This window comes from Schistocerca gregaria, chromosome X, assembly GCF_023897955.1.
Source record: "Schistocerca gregaria isolate iqSchGreg1 chromosome X, iqSchGreg1.2, whole genome shotgun sequence".
NCBI lineage: Eukaryota > Metazoa > Arthropoda > Insecta > Orthoptera > Acrididae > Schistocerca > Schistocerca gregaria.
The window spans coordinates 498,586,935-498,605,640 of NC_064931.1; the positions used below are offsets into that span (position 1 = coordinate 498,586,935).

General features: G+C 41.8%; 1 protein-coding gene across 1 annotated transcript in view; it reads right to left on the reverse strand.

Moving 5' to 3' along the window:
• The window catches only part of LOC126297521 (nose resistant to fluoxetine protein 6-like), a 310,627-nt gene that overhangs the window by 219,485 nt on the left and 72,436 nt on the right, over positions 1-18,706 (reverse strand). The window contains exon 2 of the mRNA XM_049988414.1: positions 9,962-10,185. Coding sequence (XP_049844371.1) covers positions 9,962-10,185 — 224 coding nt within the window. The remainder of the gene's footprint in view (positions 1-9,961; positions 10,186-18,706) is intronic.

The following is an 18,706-nucleotide window of genomic DNA, read 5'->3' on the forward strand; positions in this document are numbered from 1 at the left end:
CAGAGCATGCACAATGTCGGCACTAGTACAGTGTATATCCACCTTTCGCAGCAATGCAGGCTGCTATTCTCCCATGGAGAAGATCGTAGAGATGCTGGATGTAGTCCTGTGGAACGGCTTGCCATGCCATTTCCACCTGGCGCCTCAGTTGGACCAGCGTTCTTTCTGGACGTGCAGACCGCGTGAGACGACGCTTCATCCAGTCCCAAACATGCTCAATGGGGGACAGATCCGGAGATCTTGCTGGCCAGGGTAGTTGACTTACACCTTCTAGAGCACGTTGGGTGGCACGGGATACATGCGGACGTGCATTGTCCTGTTGGAACAGCAAGTTCCCTTGCCGGTCTAGGAATGGTAGAACGATGGGTTCGATGACGGTTTGGATGTACCGTGCACTATTCAGTGTCCCCTCGACGATCACCAGAGGTGTACGGCCAGTGTAGGAGATCGCTCCCCACACCATGATGCCGGGTGTTGGCCCTGTGTGCCTCGGTCGTATGCAGTCCTGGTTGTGGAGCTCACCTGCACGGCGCCAAACACGCATATGACCATCATTGGCACCAAGGCAGAAGCTACTCTCATCGCTGAAGACGACACGTCTCCATTCGTCCCTCCATTCACGCCTGTCGCGACACCACTGGAGGCGGGCTGCGTGAGCGGAAGACGGCCTAACGGTGTGCGGGACCGTAGCCCAGCTTCATGGAGACGGTTGCGAATGGTGCTCGCCGATACCCCAGGAGCAACAGTGTACCTAATTTGCTGGCAAGTGGCGGTGCGGTCCCCTACGGCACTGCGTAGGATCCTACGGTCTTGGCGTGCATCCGTGCGTCGCTGCGGTCCGGTCCCAGGTCGACGGGCACGTGCACCTTCCGCCGACCACTGCCGACAACATCGATGTACTTTGGAGACCTCACGCCCCACGTGTTGAGCAATTCGGCGGTACGTCCACCCGGGCTCCCGCATGCCCACTATACGCCCTCGCTCAAAGTCCGTCAACTGCACATACGGTTCACGTCCACGCTGTCGCGGCATGCTACCAGTGTTAAAGACTGCGATGGAGCTCCGTATGCCACGGCAAACTGGCTGACACTGACGGCGGCGGTGCACAAATTCTGCGCAGCTAGCGCCATTCGACGGCCAACACCGCGGTTCCTGGTGTGTCCGCTGTGCCGTGCGTGTGATCATTGCTTGTACAGCCCTCTCGCAGTGTCCGGAGCAAGTATGGTGGGTCTGACACACCGGTGTCAATGTGTTCTTTTTTCCATTTCCAGGAGTGTAGTTTGCTGGAGATGCAGAGTATCTCTGACATTGCCTGCAAAAGTCATTACCTTCATGGGTGGGAATCCAAATACAAACAAAATATTTCTCCTACAGTTTGGATTATCAAGAGAACAATGGATACAAATAAATTGGTGAGTCATATGCATATCTGGCATATAGGAGCGTTTTTGGGAGATGCTGACCAGGATGTAACAGAATGGCTATAAGTATTCAACTCTGTTGCTAAATACAACAGGTGGGATGGCATGGTGTTTCCTGCCAGTGCCTACTTTTACTTGGACAGTACAGCCTGGCAGTGTTTCAAGAGCAAAGAGCAAACGCTAAAGAGCAGGAAGAAATTTTAGCTGCATTTTAAGAAAACATCTGGTGACAATCAGTAGCATGTCCATATAGTTGGAAAACAACTGAAAAACAGAGTTCAACACCAGGCGGAGGTGACGCAGTCACATACACAGAATGTTTTGGTCCTGTATCATGCTGTGAACGTAAACAAAGTTTCAGACCAAACAAAGAGTGTGACAAAGGACACTTATCAAGAGCTGCTTTTGGAGTATGTCATAAACAGAGAGGACTTCATCAGGTGGCGACAGCCCACCAGGCAGTACACCAGAACAAACTACATCACAAAATGCTAGGCAAATTTTCAAATGTTGTGCTGGTGGCAGTCGCTGGAGATCATTAGGACCTTGCATCACTAATACAGCAAATAGATATAGGTAAAAGGTTTTACGTTGTCCACTAATACGGAACACAAATGTCTTGACCATCATACTCAGCAAGAATAAGGTAATGTCATTAATACAAGAAGAGGTTTGTTGATCATTGGCCCTGATCTCTACAAGACACATGTCAACTGAAGACTAGAGGCAGAAATCTTGGTCTTACATCACAACTGTCAGACAACATCCAAGGTTTTTGGAGACACGGATACAACCAGCTCTCACTTCAATTTGAGTGCCATGCAGTTATGTTCCATTGGGGGAACCTTGCACAGATCACATGCTACTGTAAAGAAACAAGACACATGTTTGACGACTGTCATGCCACAAGATATCAAACAAAGGGCAGTTATATCCATGTCAGGCAACTCTAGAAGACTACAACTGATGAGTGGAATGAATAATGTCACTATACTGCTCTCCAATGTACTGCTGTCCCTGTACCGCAGACATTACCTGTCATCATACAGATATTGCAGCCCTTCACCTGCAAAAGAAAAAAAAAACCAGGAAAACTAACATGGTGTCTATCTATGGAGGAGGCACCATTGCAGATGAAAATCCTCCCTGGATGACAGTTGCAAAGATATCGGTAAATAAGTCTGATGTCACCAGTGATGAGCAACCCGTCCACTAGTCAATTCTGGGACATCATTTTCTGTGATATCAGATATTTCTTGTAGCCATATGAACAAGATTACATTCCAAAATCCAAAAGAAATTGTGCTGAATGTTGCAAACAGAAAATATCTCAAGCTAACAGTAATCTGAGTTGTGAGACTAACTATCAGTGACAGAACACAGCCCTTTAAATTTTTTATTTTACAATAATACAGACATAATGTTGTCCTTTTATGGGACTTCTGCAATCTGACTGTAGTAGATTGGAGCACAAGACTGCAAAGTTACTCCAACAATTTCATGCAATACAACTGTTCTGGCAATTGTTTACTATCGAAGATGTACTTAGCCCACCATCATCAACAAGATTTGCTCAAATACCAGTCTGGATGATCGATGTAACAAGGAACTCTCAGTGCAGTATGAAAATCCAATTCAGCCTCACAAAACAAATTTATACACTATCAGCAATTACAAAGCAGCAATTATAATTATCTGATGTGAGGGCATTCTGAAAAGTAATACCTCCGAATTTTTTATGTGCAAAAGTTTAAAACTTTTAAAATAAGGCAAACTTTATTAACTTTCTACATCTTTCTTCTTTATGTCAGCATATTTATTCCTCAACGTAGTCATCCTGGCGATGAAAATATTTCTCCTAACGAGAGACCAGTTAATGCCGCCACTGCAGAATGCTTGACTTTGTTGACAGAGCCACAACGTCACCCTTGCTCGCATCGCTTCATCACTATCAAAGTGAAGCCCTCGAGGGGCTTCCTATGGAAGCAGATTTTCATGTTGGCACATACACGGATGGGCCAAAGTCTGGAGTTTATGGAGGATGATCTATGGCAGTGAACACAAGGCATCAGATTGTTGCAGATGCCGCAGCCCTCGTGCGTAGTCTGGCGTTGTTATACGAGGTTCATTCAAGTTCTATGGCCTCCGATTTTTTTCTAATTAACTACTCACCCGAAATCGATGAAACTGGCGTTACTTCTCGACGTAATCGTCCTGCAGACGTACACATTTTTCACAACGCTGACGCCATGTTTCCATGGCAGCGGCGAAGGCTTCTTTAGGAGTCTGTTTTTACCACTGGAAAATCGCTGAGGCAATAGCAGCACGGCTGGTGAATGTGCGGCCACGGAGAGTGTCTTTCATTGTTGGAAAAAGCCAAAAGTCACTACGAGCCAGGTCAGGTGAGTAGGGAGAATGAGGAATCATTTCAAAGTTGTTATCACGAAGAAACTGTTGCGTAACGTTAGCTCGATGTGTGGGTGCGTTGTCTTGGTGAAACACCACACGCGCTGCCCTTCCCGGACGTTTTTGTTGCAGTGCAGGAAGGAATTTGTTCTTCAAAACATTTTCGTAGGATGCACCTGTTACCGTAGTGCCCTTTGGAACGCAATGGGTAAGGATTACGTCCTCGCTGTCCCAGAACATGGACAGCATTATGTTTTCAGCACTGGCGGTTACTCGAAATTTTTTTGATGGCGGTGAATCTGTGCTTCCATTGAAATCTCGTATATCAATTTTTGCGTCGATTGTTATTTTTATAATTCAAGAGAACTAATACATTCCCCTTGGCGGTGTCTATCACAAAAAGATTCAAAGCATAAAAATTCGGAGCAACGCGCAACGGTACATATGCCACAGTCACATCACATTTTTGGTATGAATGTCATCTGGAAAAATAATCTCGTTAACATTGTTAAATACCGGTAGCTCACGATAATTTTGCTGCAGACCTCGCATTCTCTTTGAAGAGGCCATCAGTATACCAGTTTCACCGATAAGCGGCCCATTGTATAATAAGGGATCACTTTGCCCACTCCTCGAGTCAATAATGTACGGTGACGACTCCATTTTTAAGTAAGGCATCATTGTCCAAAACCTGATGGTAGGTTTCTTGCAAGAGTTTTCAGATTTTGTGGTTGTTGCGTACACATTCTGGTGATTTTCCACTAATTGGTTTACATCTTGTTGGACACGAGGAACAAATTTTCCACTGACTTAAAGGAGAAAAAAAAATCTGTTGGTACCAACAGTTTTCCCGAAAGAGTCAATCCGTATTGCTCGTTGTAGGAGTGATAGGTCGCAGGTTCGAATCCTGCCTCGGGCATGGATGTGTGACATGTCCTTTGGTTAGTTAGAACTTAGAACTACTTAAACCTAACTAACCTAAGGACATCACACACATCCATACCGGAGGCAGGATTCGAACCTGCGACAGTAACAGTCGCGCGGTTCCGGACTGAAGCGCCCAGAACTGCTCGGGCACCGCGGCCGGCCACTGGCGTATCACCCGGCGTGATGGTATGGGGTGCCATTGGTTACACGTCTCGGGCACCTCTTGTTCGCACTGACGGCACTTTGAACAGTGTACGTTACGTTCCAGATGTGTTACGACCCGTGGTTCTACCCTTCATTCGATCCCTGCGAAACCCTACATTTCAGCAGGATAATGCACGACCGCATGTTGCAGGTTCTGTACAGGCCTTTCTGGACACAGAAAATGTTCGACTGATGCCCTGGTCAGCACATTCTCCAGATCTCTCACCAATTGAAAAGTCTGGTGAATGGTTGCCCAACAACTGGCTCGTCACAATACCCCAGTCGCTACTCTTGATGAACTGTGGTATCGTGTTGAAGCTGCATGTGCAGCTGTATCTGTACACGGCATCCAAGCTCTGTTTGACTCAATGCCCAGGCGTATTAAGGCTGTTATTACGGCCAGAGGTGGTTGTTCTGGGTTCTGATTTCTCAGGATCTATTCACCCAAATTGCGAGAAAATGTAATCACATGTCAGTTCTAGTATAATATATTTGTCCAATGAATACCCGTTTATCATCTGCATTTGTTCTTGGTGTAGCAGTTTTAATGGCCATTACTGTAAATTCAAAAGTTTCCGACTGCAGTAAGGCTGCTGCAGCCACTGCCCACTGCAGCAACGCTCATGTAGTAACGTAAGTAACCAGATGTCAATTGCTTTAACCGCTGTAAAACTACCCAACATCCACTAATCGATCATTTTATATTTATCTCGACTCGATCCGCCGCTTATCACATGGTTCTTTCTTCGCAATAGCTGTTTTGAACTTGTGAGCTTGCTCACCCTTGCACTGCCCACTACAGATTGTCACTTGCCAGGAAACTGTTACCAACGTATTTGTTAGTCTCCAGTTCCGTTGCAAATGTGGTCCTTGAATCCAACAAGACGTACACCAATTAATTGAACGGCATCAGAGTGTGTACAAAACAGCCCAAAAATTTGGAAAATTCGCAAAAGAAACTTATTATCAGTTTTTGGGCGTCACGTAAAAAAGGGGCCGTTTATGTGCATTATCGACCCATGGGGTGGGTAAAGGAATCCCTCCTTCTGCGATGGGCCGTTTGTCGATGCAGTTGGTATACCTATGTGTTTATTATAAGTAATTTCGCCAAAGTGGTTGCCGTTCAGTCAACCCTGCAATGTACAGTTTTACAGACTGATGAATAATTACATTCGCCAATTACAGAAGCGTACTATTCTCATCAAGCAGGGAAATTGCAAGTAGAAGCGATGTGTTTTAAATACACGCGTTGATGCATAGTCAGTTACAGACGCCAGCTTTAGAGGATGTTTTGATGTGCTTGGTTTGCCGCAAAATTGTCGCCAGATCGCGAGGTATTTAGCAGCGTTAACGAAGCTGCTTTTCGAAATGGTATTCCTACTAAAAAATGTCACGTGTCTGTGGCATATGTGCTCTTGCACGATGCTAGAGGTATTCCGAACTTTTATGTTTTGAATGTTTTATGATACATATCATCATGGGGAATGCACTAGTTCTCTTAAAGTACCAAAGTGAAAATGAAAGCAAAAATTGAAATGCAAGTTTTTTTCCCTTTTTCACTTGCTGTTAATTATGTAACATTATGTAAGACTATGATGACAAAATTTATTTTTAATAAGATTTAGGATGTCTGTTAACTTTGTCACAAAAATTGTTCGTGATACTTAATTCCGCAACAACAAAAGAAAAAGAAACGTAAGACTGAAACAAAAAAAGCGGTGCAAAAACTCGAAACCATGCATCTTAGCCACTGCTCTATCGACTCACTTGGTTTTACGCTGCAAGAGCGACTTGATGAAGTGCCGTCGAAACTTTGATCGTCATTTTCTAGGAAACTATTGACTGTCGCCAGCTAAGACAAAATCTTTGGTCCTTTGTTTTCACGCTCATTCTCCTTAAAAAGTTTCGACTGTGTCAGAGAGAGATGTTCAGAGGCTTCCCCTTGTTATTTACTTTGGATTTCTAGGTTTCGGTCGTTATTGTTGCTGCCTCTCTCAAGGAGTTTTCATGGTGGAATATTTATACATTTCATGAATGTTCTGATGAGAATCTTTGATAAATGACGTAATTCACTATTATTCACTATTGTTAAGAAATTTCACTCTTTGCATGAGATAGTGTGTAGCTGGTGACTCTGATTCATGCAAGATGACAGGCAATTGTTTCATGGTTCCATACATTTGTGCAGTGGAGATAAAAAGCTGGATAAACTGCCCAAATGTTTTAGCAACAAGTAAGAAGGAAAGGAGATAGGGGACATGATATCAAGGGGATTAGCATGAGAAAGTCTTTCAAGTAGTTAGGTTAACTAGAAAAGGAACACTAAAAAAAATCAATGAACAGTAGGGAACTGACGAAGAAATACATGTGATAGGTGGCAAAGACTGTTGTATGATGGATGTAAGAAATGCAAATACTGTGAAATAGCAAGTTAAATGAAAGTGGTGGGGTAATTGTTTGCTACGAGAAGTGTGCAAAAACAGTGTACTGCTAGAACAGGACATGTTAGGAAATAATAAAAATACTAGAATATTGATACAGATGCACCAATTAAAAAACACTGAAAATGAAATATTGTTCAGAGGAACAGAGAACTGGGTTTAAACGTTTTGTTGGCAGTAAGTTCATTAGAGATTACACACGAACTAAATTTACATGACATCGGCATGTTACTGGCACAAATATCACATTTGTCTGGAAGTACAAGTTGGTCCATAGGTGCGGAAAAACCGTTCTAATCCTTTCAGCCTTTCAGTCTGTGAAACTATTTTTTGGCTTGTTTTCGCTCCTCTGGCTCTCACCTAGTCGTATGGGTCAATCCCTGTTAGCACTGTGTGGTTATAACTAAAGTGCAACTATTCACAGAGGTCCAGTGTAGGCTCTAATTACCGTGCGACAGCAAAACTAGATAGATATTCTAATGTGTTAATGAAGAACTGATTTATGCTGAAAAAAAAATTAGTTCCAAATTTGGCGAGGTGCAATCCTGGTGGTGTGAATGCAAAAAAGACGTATAGAAATTTTTCGATATGGATTATGAACCTGACGTGGGCAGAAAAGGCCAAATAAGTGAGACAGGTGTAATATTGATTTTATTATTAACCACCGCTTACACAATTTGTTCAATATGAGCACTGGAGACGTCGACGAAATGCTGTACAGTGCTAGATTTGCACCTGGTGGCCAATATTGGAACAAACTTCTTTCCTATGTAAATCGATTCCGCATTAACGAATTAAGATATCTACCAAGTTTCGCTATCATTCGATAATTACAGTCCACTCTGGAGCTCCGTGGGTAGTTGCGTTTTAATCACAACCACCCGGTACGACTCCAATTTTTGGCTAGACACCACAAAGAAAATTTAGTAGGTCGGCGAGTGTTGTCACAACAGCAAGGTAAGATACTTAGTTCTTTTTCATTACATTGTTTACATGAGCAACGATATTAATGTTTTCTTATCAAAAGAAGTATAATAACCACAATTGTACATTTTTCTTTGTATTTTCAAGTTATGATGTTTATTGAGGAAAAAATGACAACAATCGCTAGCGTGCGGGTTTGGACTTTGTTTAATAACTCTGAGAAATGTTAATTAAAACTCACTTTTGTGGTAAAAAGTATTTATTGCAAATGGGATATTATTACTTTTACTTTTCAGATGTACCTGGCAAACATGCTTTGTCCGAAAGCGAAATACTTAGCATCTTGAACGAAACGTAGGACATCAGTGACTTGTCTGAAGCTGACAGTGCTAATACTGATCGTCCATTGCAAATGCTGGTGAGTAATATAAAGAAAACATCTTCAGAAGAAATCAGTGAGGAAGCCAGTTGTCTCAAAAGTAGCAATCAATCTGAAACTTTTCTTACTGTACCAAAACAAAATCATCATCAGTGACTCAGTCTCTTGGTATATGTTCACAAAAATGTGTGTAATCAAGAGAGTCCCACGAAGTGAATCCTCAGTCATCTAAATTGAGTGTGACAGAGCAGAGGCAGTTGTGGAGAGAGAAGAATTTTGTTGAGAAGAATTGTGTTGAGAAGAATTTTGTTGAGAAGAATTTTCTTTGTGCAAATGCTTTCAATACAGAGATGAAGTACATGTTAGTTTATTCTACTATATTTTTAAATCCGGAATATGAAATTTTCTATCAGGAATCAGTTATATTGAAAAACCCTTTACAGTAATGGTCTCAGTATCTCTCTGAAAATTTCTTTACCTGTTTCAGCTGTAATTATGAAATTAAAATCTATGGTTGTTATGTTGTTAAAAAAGTAATGAAAAAAATAATTAATTTTAATTTGTAAAAATAGGTGATAACTAGTCCAAAGATTTAAGATTTCTAAACACTAAATTATTTTAAGGTGTTATGAATAATTCAAGAATAAACCACGTTTAACATTAGGCCAGGAAATTTCTCTACCAAGTTCTGTTATTTTGGTCATAAAAGAGTGTGGAACATATTTCTCAATGAGACTGTCAACATAAGACAGTCAGATGATAAGTGCGAATGTTTAGGTGAAGAACGAAACAGTTTATGTAACCTATCACTTACAGATAGAATTGTGCAGGCCTACACACATTAATGGCTAAAAGCAGAACTGAGGATTACCATTATTACAGAAGTGCTCCTTTGTGTAAAATTTGTAGTTATTGGTTACTAAAGAATGAAGTGTAAAGTGTAAAAAAATGTATAATACTAACTGTATAAGAATAACACAAGGTTAAAATGCACAGCTAAGCTACACTTAGAGGTACTCTTAAATTGGTGTCACCAGCACTGAACCTTGCTATTGTTGTACAGATCTTAATTTATGTTGACATTTTTAACGACAGATTACTAAAGAAATAAGTCAGACTATTCAAAAGCCATTATAATAATAAAAAGAGTGAAACTACAAAGTTATATTTGTTGAACTAGTAATTGTATGAAAGTCAGTATCAGCATTTGTGTTACTTCTTTCACATTTAATTAAAAGGTAAGGTCAGTTGTGTTTTACCTCATTAGGCAAACCGACATGGACTTGAAGTGTTGCATTGTGCCTAAACGAGGCGACTGAGAAGTGTATTGGGTAAGGTGGCCACGCGAGAGGTGGCTTCGGTAGATCTCTGGAAAGCACCAGTGGTTCACGAAGTGGAATGGTTTCACACTGAGATCTGGACCCAAGCCAGTAGTTGTTGCCCCACAGAAAAGCCGCTCCAGGAGTGCCACTTGCGTCCAGCACTGCAAAGACAAATAATGGAAATCAAAACAAAGCAAAATAAATAAAAAATAAGTCAAAACGAAAATCTGCAACAGTTCTCCAGAAAAAAATGATAACAGAGTAATATGTCTGCTAATATTGTAGTTTCACTACTGTACGCCAGTTCTATATATTGAACACAAATACTGTAAAGAGTAAACGTAACAGTTCACCACTTAGTGAGGTGCTGAGTCTTCAATAGTCACATAAACAAAACTGAAAACATTGTTACAGATGATGTCCTTCTTCAGAGATAAGTAATACAGAAAACACACACGCGCACATAATTGCAGAGAGACTGGGTCCTACTAGTGTAGACTGACATTATTATAGTTGCAGTGGTGATTTAAAATGGTATAAATTAGTATTCTAAATATATAATTTGAACTACAATCTTCTTTTGTACTACATTAAATTCATTAAGAGTTTTGGGCCTCTTCAGCAGCTGCTGGTGCCTAATCCAGTCCTGGTTAGGACTGATTTTTCGCCCACACTAAGAGCCAAAACTGTACCAAGTGCCTCTCCCAAGAGTTGTCGGGCGCATCTTGTCTCGTATTTTGACAGATATCTGTAATTTTGTTTTGTGATGCGTAGCTAGGGCAAGCATAAACAACTGCTGCTCATGCAGTCTTTCATACGACGGCCGGTGTCAACGGAAAACTTTGGTTTATGTTTTAAAGCACAATTCTATGCGTACGTCTGCTGAGTAATGCAGTACATTAGTCTGGGAGCGCTCTATCGAGTGGGCACGTATAATTCCTCTTGAAAAATCATTTTGTTTTTGATGGAAAACAAACCAAAGTTCTTCGTTGACACTGGACGTCGTATGATACATGTGATGAACAATATTTCTTTGGGCTGACTCTATCTACACATTGCAAAAACGAAATTGCAAATATGTGCCCCAAAACCTGATGACTCTTAGGAGAGACATCCTGTATGTGCACCAGGAAAGTCACAGCTGCTTCCAGCCATTTCATCTACATCTATATCTTCATAACTAATCTGTATTTCACACTTAGGTGCCTGGCAGAAAGTTTTTAGAACGACCTTCAAGCTATTTCTCTACTATTCCACTCTCTAACAGCGCGTGAGAAAGATGAACGCTTAAATCTTTCTGTACGAACTCTGATTTCTCTTCTTTTATTGTGTTGGTCATTTCTCCCTATGTAGGCTGACGATAATAAAATATTTACACATTCAGAGGAAATGGAAACGAACGTATGGCATTGTTGGCCGGGAGGCCCCATACTGGGAAGATCGGCCGCCAAGTGTAAGCCTTACTTCATTCGACGCCACACTGGGCGACTTGCGTGCCGGTGATGAGGATGAAATGATGACGAGGACAACACAACACCCAGTCCACGAGCGGAGAAAACCTCCAACCCGGCCAGGAATAGAATCCGTGCCCGCTTGCACGGGAGGCAAGCGCGTTACCACCCAGCTAAGCAGGCGGACACATTCAGAGGAGAAAATTGGTGAATGAAATTTCCTGAAATGATTTCGCCGCAACAGAAAACGCGTTTGTTTCAATAATTGCCATCCCAACTCGCTTATCACATCTGTGACATTCTCTCCCCTATTTCGCGATGATGCAAAACGAGCTGCTCATCTTTGACTTTTCTGATGTTCTCCGCCAATACTACCAAGATGGCCGTCGAGTGAGATCACAGGTATTTTCTTCGTCCGCTAAAACAACTTATTTAAGAGGAAATAGTGTCAAATTTAAATTTTCTTTGTTTTGTGTACTTGCTGTAGTGTCCGTTCTTGTCACACAACTGAATATTAGCGTCCCAGCAACACTTGTTCTTGAAAAAGTTTGTTCTTTAACTGAAGTCCCGATAATCGAGAAATTTTGCGTAACATAAACACAAAAATTCTATTCAAGTTTTATTGATAGTGCAAAATTAGTTTAAGAAAGACTGCTACTAGTTTCATCAGTGTCTATTGTCGAAATAAAAGTGTAATCAAACGTTTCTAAATCGTATTTAACTAACACATTTCGTATTGTTTACTAGTTAGATAGACGCGAGCTAAGCCTAAACTTTCCGAGTTATAAACATCTACATCTACATCCATACTCCGCAAGCCACCTGACGGTGTGTGGCGGAGGCTACCCTGAGTACCTCTATCGGTTCTCCCTTCTATTCCAGTCTCGTATTGTTCGTGGAAACAAGAATTGTCGGTATGCTTCTGTGTGGGCTCTAATCTCTCTGATTTTATCCTTATGGTCTCTTCCCGAGATATACATAGGAGGGAGCAGTATACTGCTTGACTCTACGGTGAAGGTATGTTAGCGAAACTTTAACAAAAGCCCGTACCGAGCGACTGAGCGTCTCTCCTGCAGAGTCTTTCACTGGTGTTTATCTATCATTTCCGTAACGCTTTCGCGATTACTAAATGAACCTGTAACGAAGCGCGCTCCTCTCCGTTGGATCTTCTCTATCTCTGCTATCAACCCTATCTGGTATGGATCCCACACTGCTGAGCAGTATTCAAGTAGTGGGCGAACAAGCGTACTGCAGCCTACTTCCTTTGTTTTCGGATTGCATTTCCTTAGGATTCTTCCAATGAATCTCAGTCTGGCATCTGCTTTACCGACGATCAACTTTATATGATCATTCCATTTTAAATCACTCCTAATGCGTACTCCCAGATAATTTATGGAATTAACTGCTTCCAGTTGCTGACCTGCTATTTTGTAGCTAAATGATAAGAGATCTATCTTTCTATGTATTCGCAGCACATAACACTTGTCTACATTGAGATTAAATTGCCATTCCCTGCACCATGCGTCAATTCGCTGCAGATCCTCCTGCATTTCAGTACAATTTTCCATAGTTACTACCTCTCCATACACCACAGCATCATCTGAAAAAAGCCTCAGTGAACTTCCGATGTCATCCACCAGGTCATTTATGTATATTGTGAATAGCAACGGTCCTATGACACTCCCCTGCGGCGCACCTGAAATCATTCTTACTTCGGAAGACTTCTCTCCATTGAGAATGACATGCTGCGTTCTGTTATCTAGGAACTCTTCAATCCAATCACACAATTGGTCTGATAGTCCATATGCTCTTACTTTGTTCATTAAACGACTGTGGGGAACTGTGTCAAACGCCTTGCGGAAGTCAAGAAACACGGCATCTACCTGTGAACCCGTGTCTATGGCCCTCTGAGTCTCGTGGACGAAGAGCGCGAGCTGGGTTTCACACGACCGTCTTTTTCGAAACCCATGCTGATTCCTACAGAGTAGATTTCTAGTCTCCAGAAAAGTCATTATACTCGAACATAATACGTGTTCCAAAATTCTACAACTGATCGACGTTAGAGATATAGGTCTATAGTTCTGCACATCTGTTCGACGTCCCTTCTTGAAAACGGGGATGACCTGTGCCCTTTTCCAATCCTTTGGAACGCTACGCTCTTCTAGAGACCTACGGTACACCGCTGCAAGAAGAGGGGCAAGTTCCTTCGCGTACTCTGTGTAAAATCGAACTGGTATCCCATCAGGTCCAGCGGCCTTTCCTCTTTTGAGCGATTTTAATTGTTTCTCTATCCCTCTGTCGTCTATTTCGATATCTACCATTTTGTCATCTGTGCGACAATCTAGAGAAGGAACTACAGTGCAGTCTTCCTCTGTGAAACAGCTTTGGAAAAAGACATTTAGTATTTCGGCCTTTAGTCGGTCATCCTCTGTTTCAGTACCATTTTGGGCACAGAGTGTCGGGACATTTTGTTTTGATCCACCTACCGCTTTAACATCAGACCAAAATTTCTTAGGATTTTCTGCCAAATCTGTACATAGAACTTTACTTTCGAATTCATTGAACGCCACTCGCATAGCCCTCCTCACACTAGATTTCGCTTCGCGTAATTTTTGTTTGTCTGCAAGACTTTGGCTATGTTTATCTTTGCTGTGAAGTTCCCTTTGCTTCCGCAGCAGTTTTCTAACTCTGTTGTTGTACCAAGGTGGCTCTTTTCCATCTCTTACGATCTTGCTTGGCACATACTCATCTAACGCATATTGTACGATTGTTTTGAACTTTGTCCACTGATCCTCAACACTATCTGTACTTGAGACAAAACTATTGTGTTGAGCCGTCAGGTACTCTGTAATCTGCTTTTTGTCACTTTTGCTAAACAGAAAAATCTTCCTTAATATTTCTGTTTACGGCTGAAATCATCGATGTAGTAACCCCTTTATGAACGCTGATTCCCTGTTCTGCGTTAACTGTTTCAAATAGTTCGTTTAAAAACCTGACCAAACACGCCTGATAACGTAAATTCTCTAAAAGCAAATTAATTACGAATTCTTTCTTCTGTCATTGTATCTCTAAATCAGTACAAAACGTAACAGCCACCGCACTTAAGAACTTTGTGTCGTTTTTTGTTTACACACAGCCAATCTCGCGTCCATGACAAATTTAAAACATTCTTTAAACTTAACTATTCTTTCGAAACTGACCATGAGTGAGGCATGTGGGAGCTGTTACAGGGTAGTGAGTAGAGGGATTTGCTGCCAATCTTGTAGGAAATATTTTCACTCGGGGCATGCAGTGGGGAGAATGTTGGGAGAACAGAAGACGCTCTCTAATGGAACTGCAGAGTATGCAGTAGGAACATTTTGATTTGGGAACAGGAAAGGAAAATCTGTGCCCTTCAGGCACAGTTGGAGGAAGCAATGATGGAACTCATAAGGATCAAGGGAGATAGGGGGAAGAAGGGTGGTTGGGAACTGGCAGCTGGTAGGAGGATAGGAAGGAAGAGAACGCGATCTGACAGTTTTATCATCGGCACCAAACCTGGTATCTACCACTGCCAGAGTTAAGTGGAGAAGAACCTCAGGTAGAACGAGGAGCAGGAAATGTGCAGCACACTTCATCCGAGGCCAAGAAGCCTAGGAATGTACAAAGTGTTAGGATGAAGAAAGTGCTGCTGCTAGGTGGTAGCCATTGGAGATGTGTAGGCTCTCAGTTACAGAAAAGTTTAGGGGCAGCGTACCAGGTCACCGGTATCTTCAAGCCAAACGCAGGGCTAAGTCATGTGATAGAGGACCTAGGGCCTTTATGTAAGGACTTTACAAAAGAGGACCATGTAGTGATAGTGGGTGGGGCGGGAAACAGTTTGGACAGGGATGGGCATATGACATAAGTGGTGACTTGGACAAGATAGCTTCCCTGACTCATGGCGCCAACGTACACTTTGTTGAGCTGTTCCGGTGTCATGAGCGACCACACCTTGATTACCGAGCGAGGTGGCGCAGTGATTAGCACACTGGACTCGCATTCGGGAGGACGACGGTTCAATCCCGTCTCCGGCCATCCTGATTTAGGTTTTTCGTGATTTCCCTAAATCGTTTCAGGCAAATGCCGGGATGGTTCCTTTGAAAGGGCACGGCCGATTTCCTTCCCAATCCTTCCCTAACCCGAGCTTGCGCTCCGTCTCTAATGACCTCGTTGTCGACGGGACGTTAAACACTAACCACCACCACCACACCTTGATGGATCTGTAAGACGAATCAGTGTGGAGTTAGGGATGCCTCTGAGGACAACCAGCTTTGTTCATGTTTCTCTGGTGCCCGTCGGGACTATCAACATATGGGGTTTCACTAGGCATGGCCGCCTACACCTAAAGAGGACTGGGAAGGGAAGATTGGTACAGCTGATTCATGAAAGTATAGGGGGTGGATCTCGGGCCACACATGGTCAAATACCTGTTGTAGTAGGTAAGAAAAGTAGGTCTTTTTAGGATAAATCCAGACAACAGCTTCTCCTGCCTAAAGAGTATCTCCATCACTTTAAAAAATACTGAAACAATCACTCACAAGACAAATTTTAACAAAGAAAAACAAATGGTTCAAATGGCTCTGAGCGCTATGAGACTTAACATCTGAAGTCATCAGTCCCCTAGAACTTAGAACTACGTAAACCTAATTAACCTAAGGACATCACACACACCCATGCCCGAGGCAGGATTCGAACCCGCGACCGTAGCGGTCACGCGGTTCCAGACTGAAGCGCCTAGAACCACTCGGCCACAATGGCCGGCAAAGAAAAACAAACCATTGGAAAGAGTAACATGGAGCATTTCACAGACTTAACAATTCTCCATCAAAACATGAAATCAACAAAAAATAAAATACAACTATTAGAAGTTGAACTCCAATCTTTGAACTGCACTGTAGTTTATATTACTGAGCTCTGGTGTAGAGACACAGAAATCCAGCCGGTCGGAGGGGCCGTGCAGTTCTGGGCGCTACAGTCTGGAGCCGAGCGACCGCTACGGTCGCAGGTTCGAATCCTGCCTCGGGCATGGATGTGTGTGATGTCCTTAGGTTAGTTAGGTCTAATTAGTTCTAAGTTCTAGGCGACTGATGACCTCAGCAGTTAATTCGCATAGTGCTCAGAGCCATTTTTGAACAGAAATCCAACATGTAGTGTTATCATTGAAGGAAAAGGCAAACTCTTACTGCAGAACTACTTCAAGGGGGGAAGGATTATGCATTTATATCAGAAAAGGAACACAGTTCAAATCAAGACATGACCTCAGTACCGTAAGTGAAGAGAAACACTTTGAAATATCAGCTATTGAATTAACAGGGCTTGATATCACCAAGAAATAAATCATTTTGTGTGTGTATAGATCTTCCAGTGGTAGTGTGGACACTTTCTTCAAGAAGTTAACAAAAGTTCTAGATAAAGTCTCAAGTACAAAGGTCAACATAATTCTGTGTGGGGACATTAACATCAACACTAACATCGTAAATGAATCCAGCAGCACCTTCATAAATATCCTTCAAAGTTGTGACATGTCGCTATTGGTCAATAGTGTAACAAGGGTTACCGAAACGACTTCATCAGTAATTGACCATGTGGCCACAAATATGGACAGGGAAACATGTGATGTAGCTGTAAAAGATCTCGGACTATAAGACCGTCTCTGTCAAGTAATAGCAGCAAAGTCAGGCACCGAATCATTCCCTAAACTACAAGCCTACAAACGACATCTATCAGAATTCAAAATAAAAGATTTTTCAAAAGAACTAGAAAAACAAAGCTGGGATGACATGTATAAGGAAACCAATGTGAATATGAAATTCTCTAAATTCTCCACATTGTTTAAATTGAACTTTGAAAGCCATTTCCAACAGTATTCATGTCTATATCAATATCTCACAAAAACAGATGGATAACAGCAGGTATTAAGGAGTGCTCCCAAACACTTAAACACCTCAATTCCATAAAAAGATTCGCAATGATCCAGAATTCTTAAATTTCTAGCATAGATACAAAAAGATCTATAGGAAGGTGCTGGTTGCTGCAAAAAAAGTCATTTAATAACAAAATAATATATAATGCAGAGAATAAAAACAAAGCAGTCTGGGATGTTATAAAAAAGGACATGGGGAGAGGCAAACAAACGCAGAACGACATACTGCTAAGGGACGGGGATAAAGTAATAAATGATCCACAGCACTTATCAAACAATGTAAATGAGCATTTTTCAAGTATTGCAGATAAGTTACAGCAAAAATTCCTCTAAACAAATAAAACACCTGTAAATAATGTTGCACTAAATGCAATGATGTTACTTGCAACCACAGAGAATGAAGTCAGTAAAACAATTCAAAAAATAAAAAATAAAAAGTCAGAAGGCTTAGACGAAGCACCAATGTGTATACTGAAACAATGCATAGGGATTATTCAAGGCCCCTTAACAAATATTATAAGTGAATCCTTCACATCAGGGATATTTAGAGAGCAGTTAAAACAGGCAAGAGTTGTACCTTTGCTTAAGAAAGGTAATGCAGAAGACATAGAAAATTACCGGCCCATTTCCCTGCTATCAGCATTCTCAAAAATAATAGAAGCAATTATGAAAGACAGATTAATGAATTACCTGAATAAATACAATCTTTTAAGCAAATCACAGTTTGGTTTCCGAAGTGGCAAAAATATGGAGTTAGCCATAGTAGAATTCACAAAAGTTGTACTTGATGCTCTTGATAAAGATGAGTGTGACACAGGCATATTCTTGGATCTTTCTAAGGCGTTTGATACAGTCGACCACAAGATTCTATTAAATAAATTAAAAGCATTAGGAATAAGAGGGATAGCTAATGACTGGTTTCGATCATACCTAACAGATAGGGTAGACATAACACATACTTCAGATAAATCTACACATTTAGTAAAATACTAATCAGAACCAAAAATACATTAATACATTAATATAAGGGTTCCGCAAGGTAGCATATTAGGACCAATACTGTTCCTGATATACATCAATGACTTTTCCAGTAATGTTAAAATGGCTCTGAGCACTATGCGACTTAACTTCTGAGGTCATCAGTCGCCTACAACTTAGAACTAATTAAACCTAACTAACCTAAGGACATCACACACATCCATGTCCGAGGCAGGATTCGAACCTGCGACCGGAGCAGTCGCTCGGCTCCAGACTGTAGCGCCTAGAACTGCACGGCCACTCCGGCCG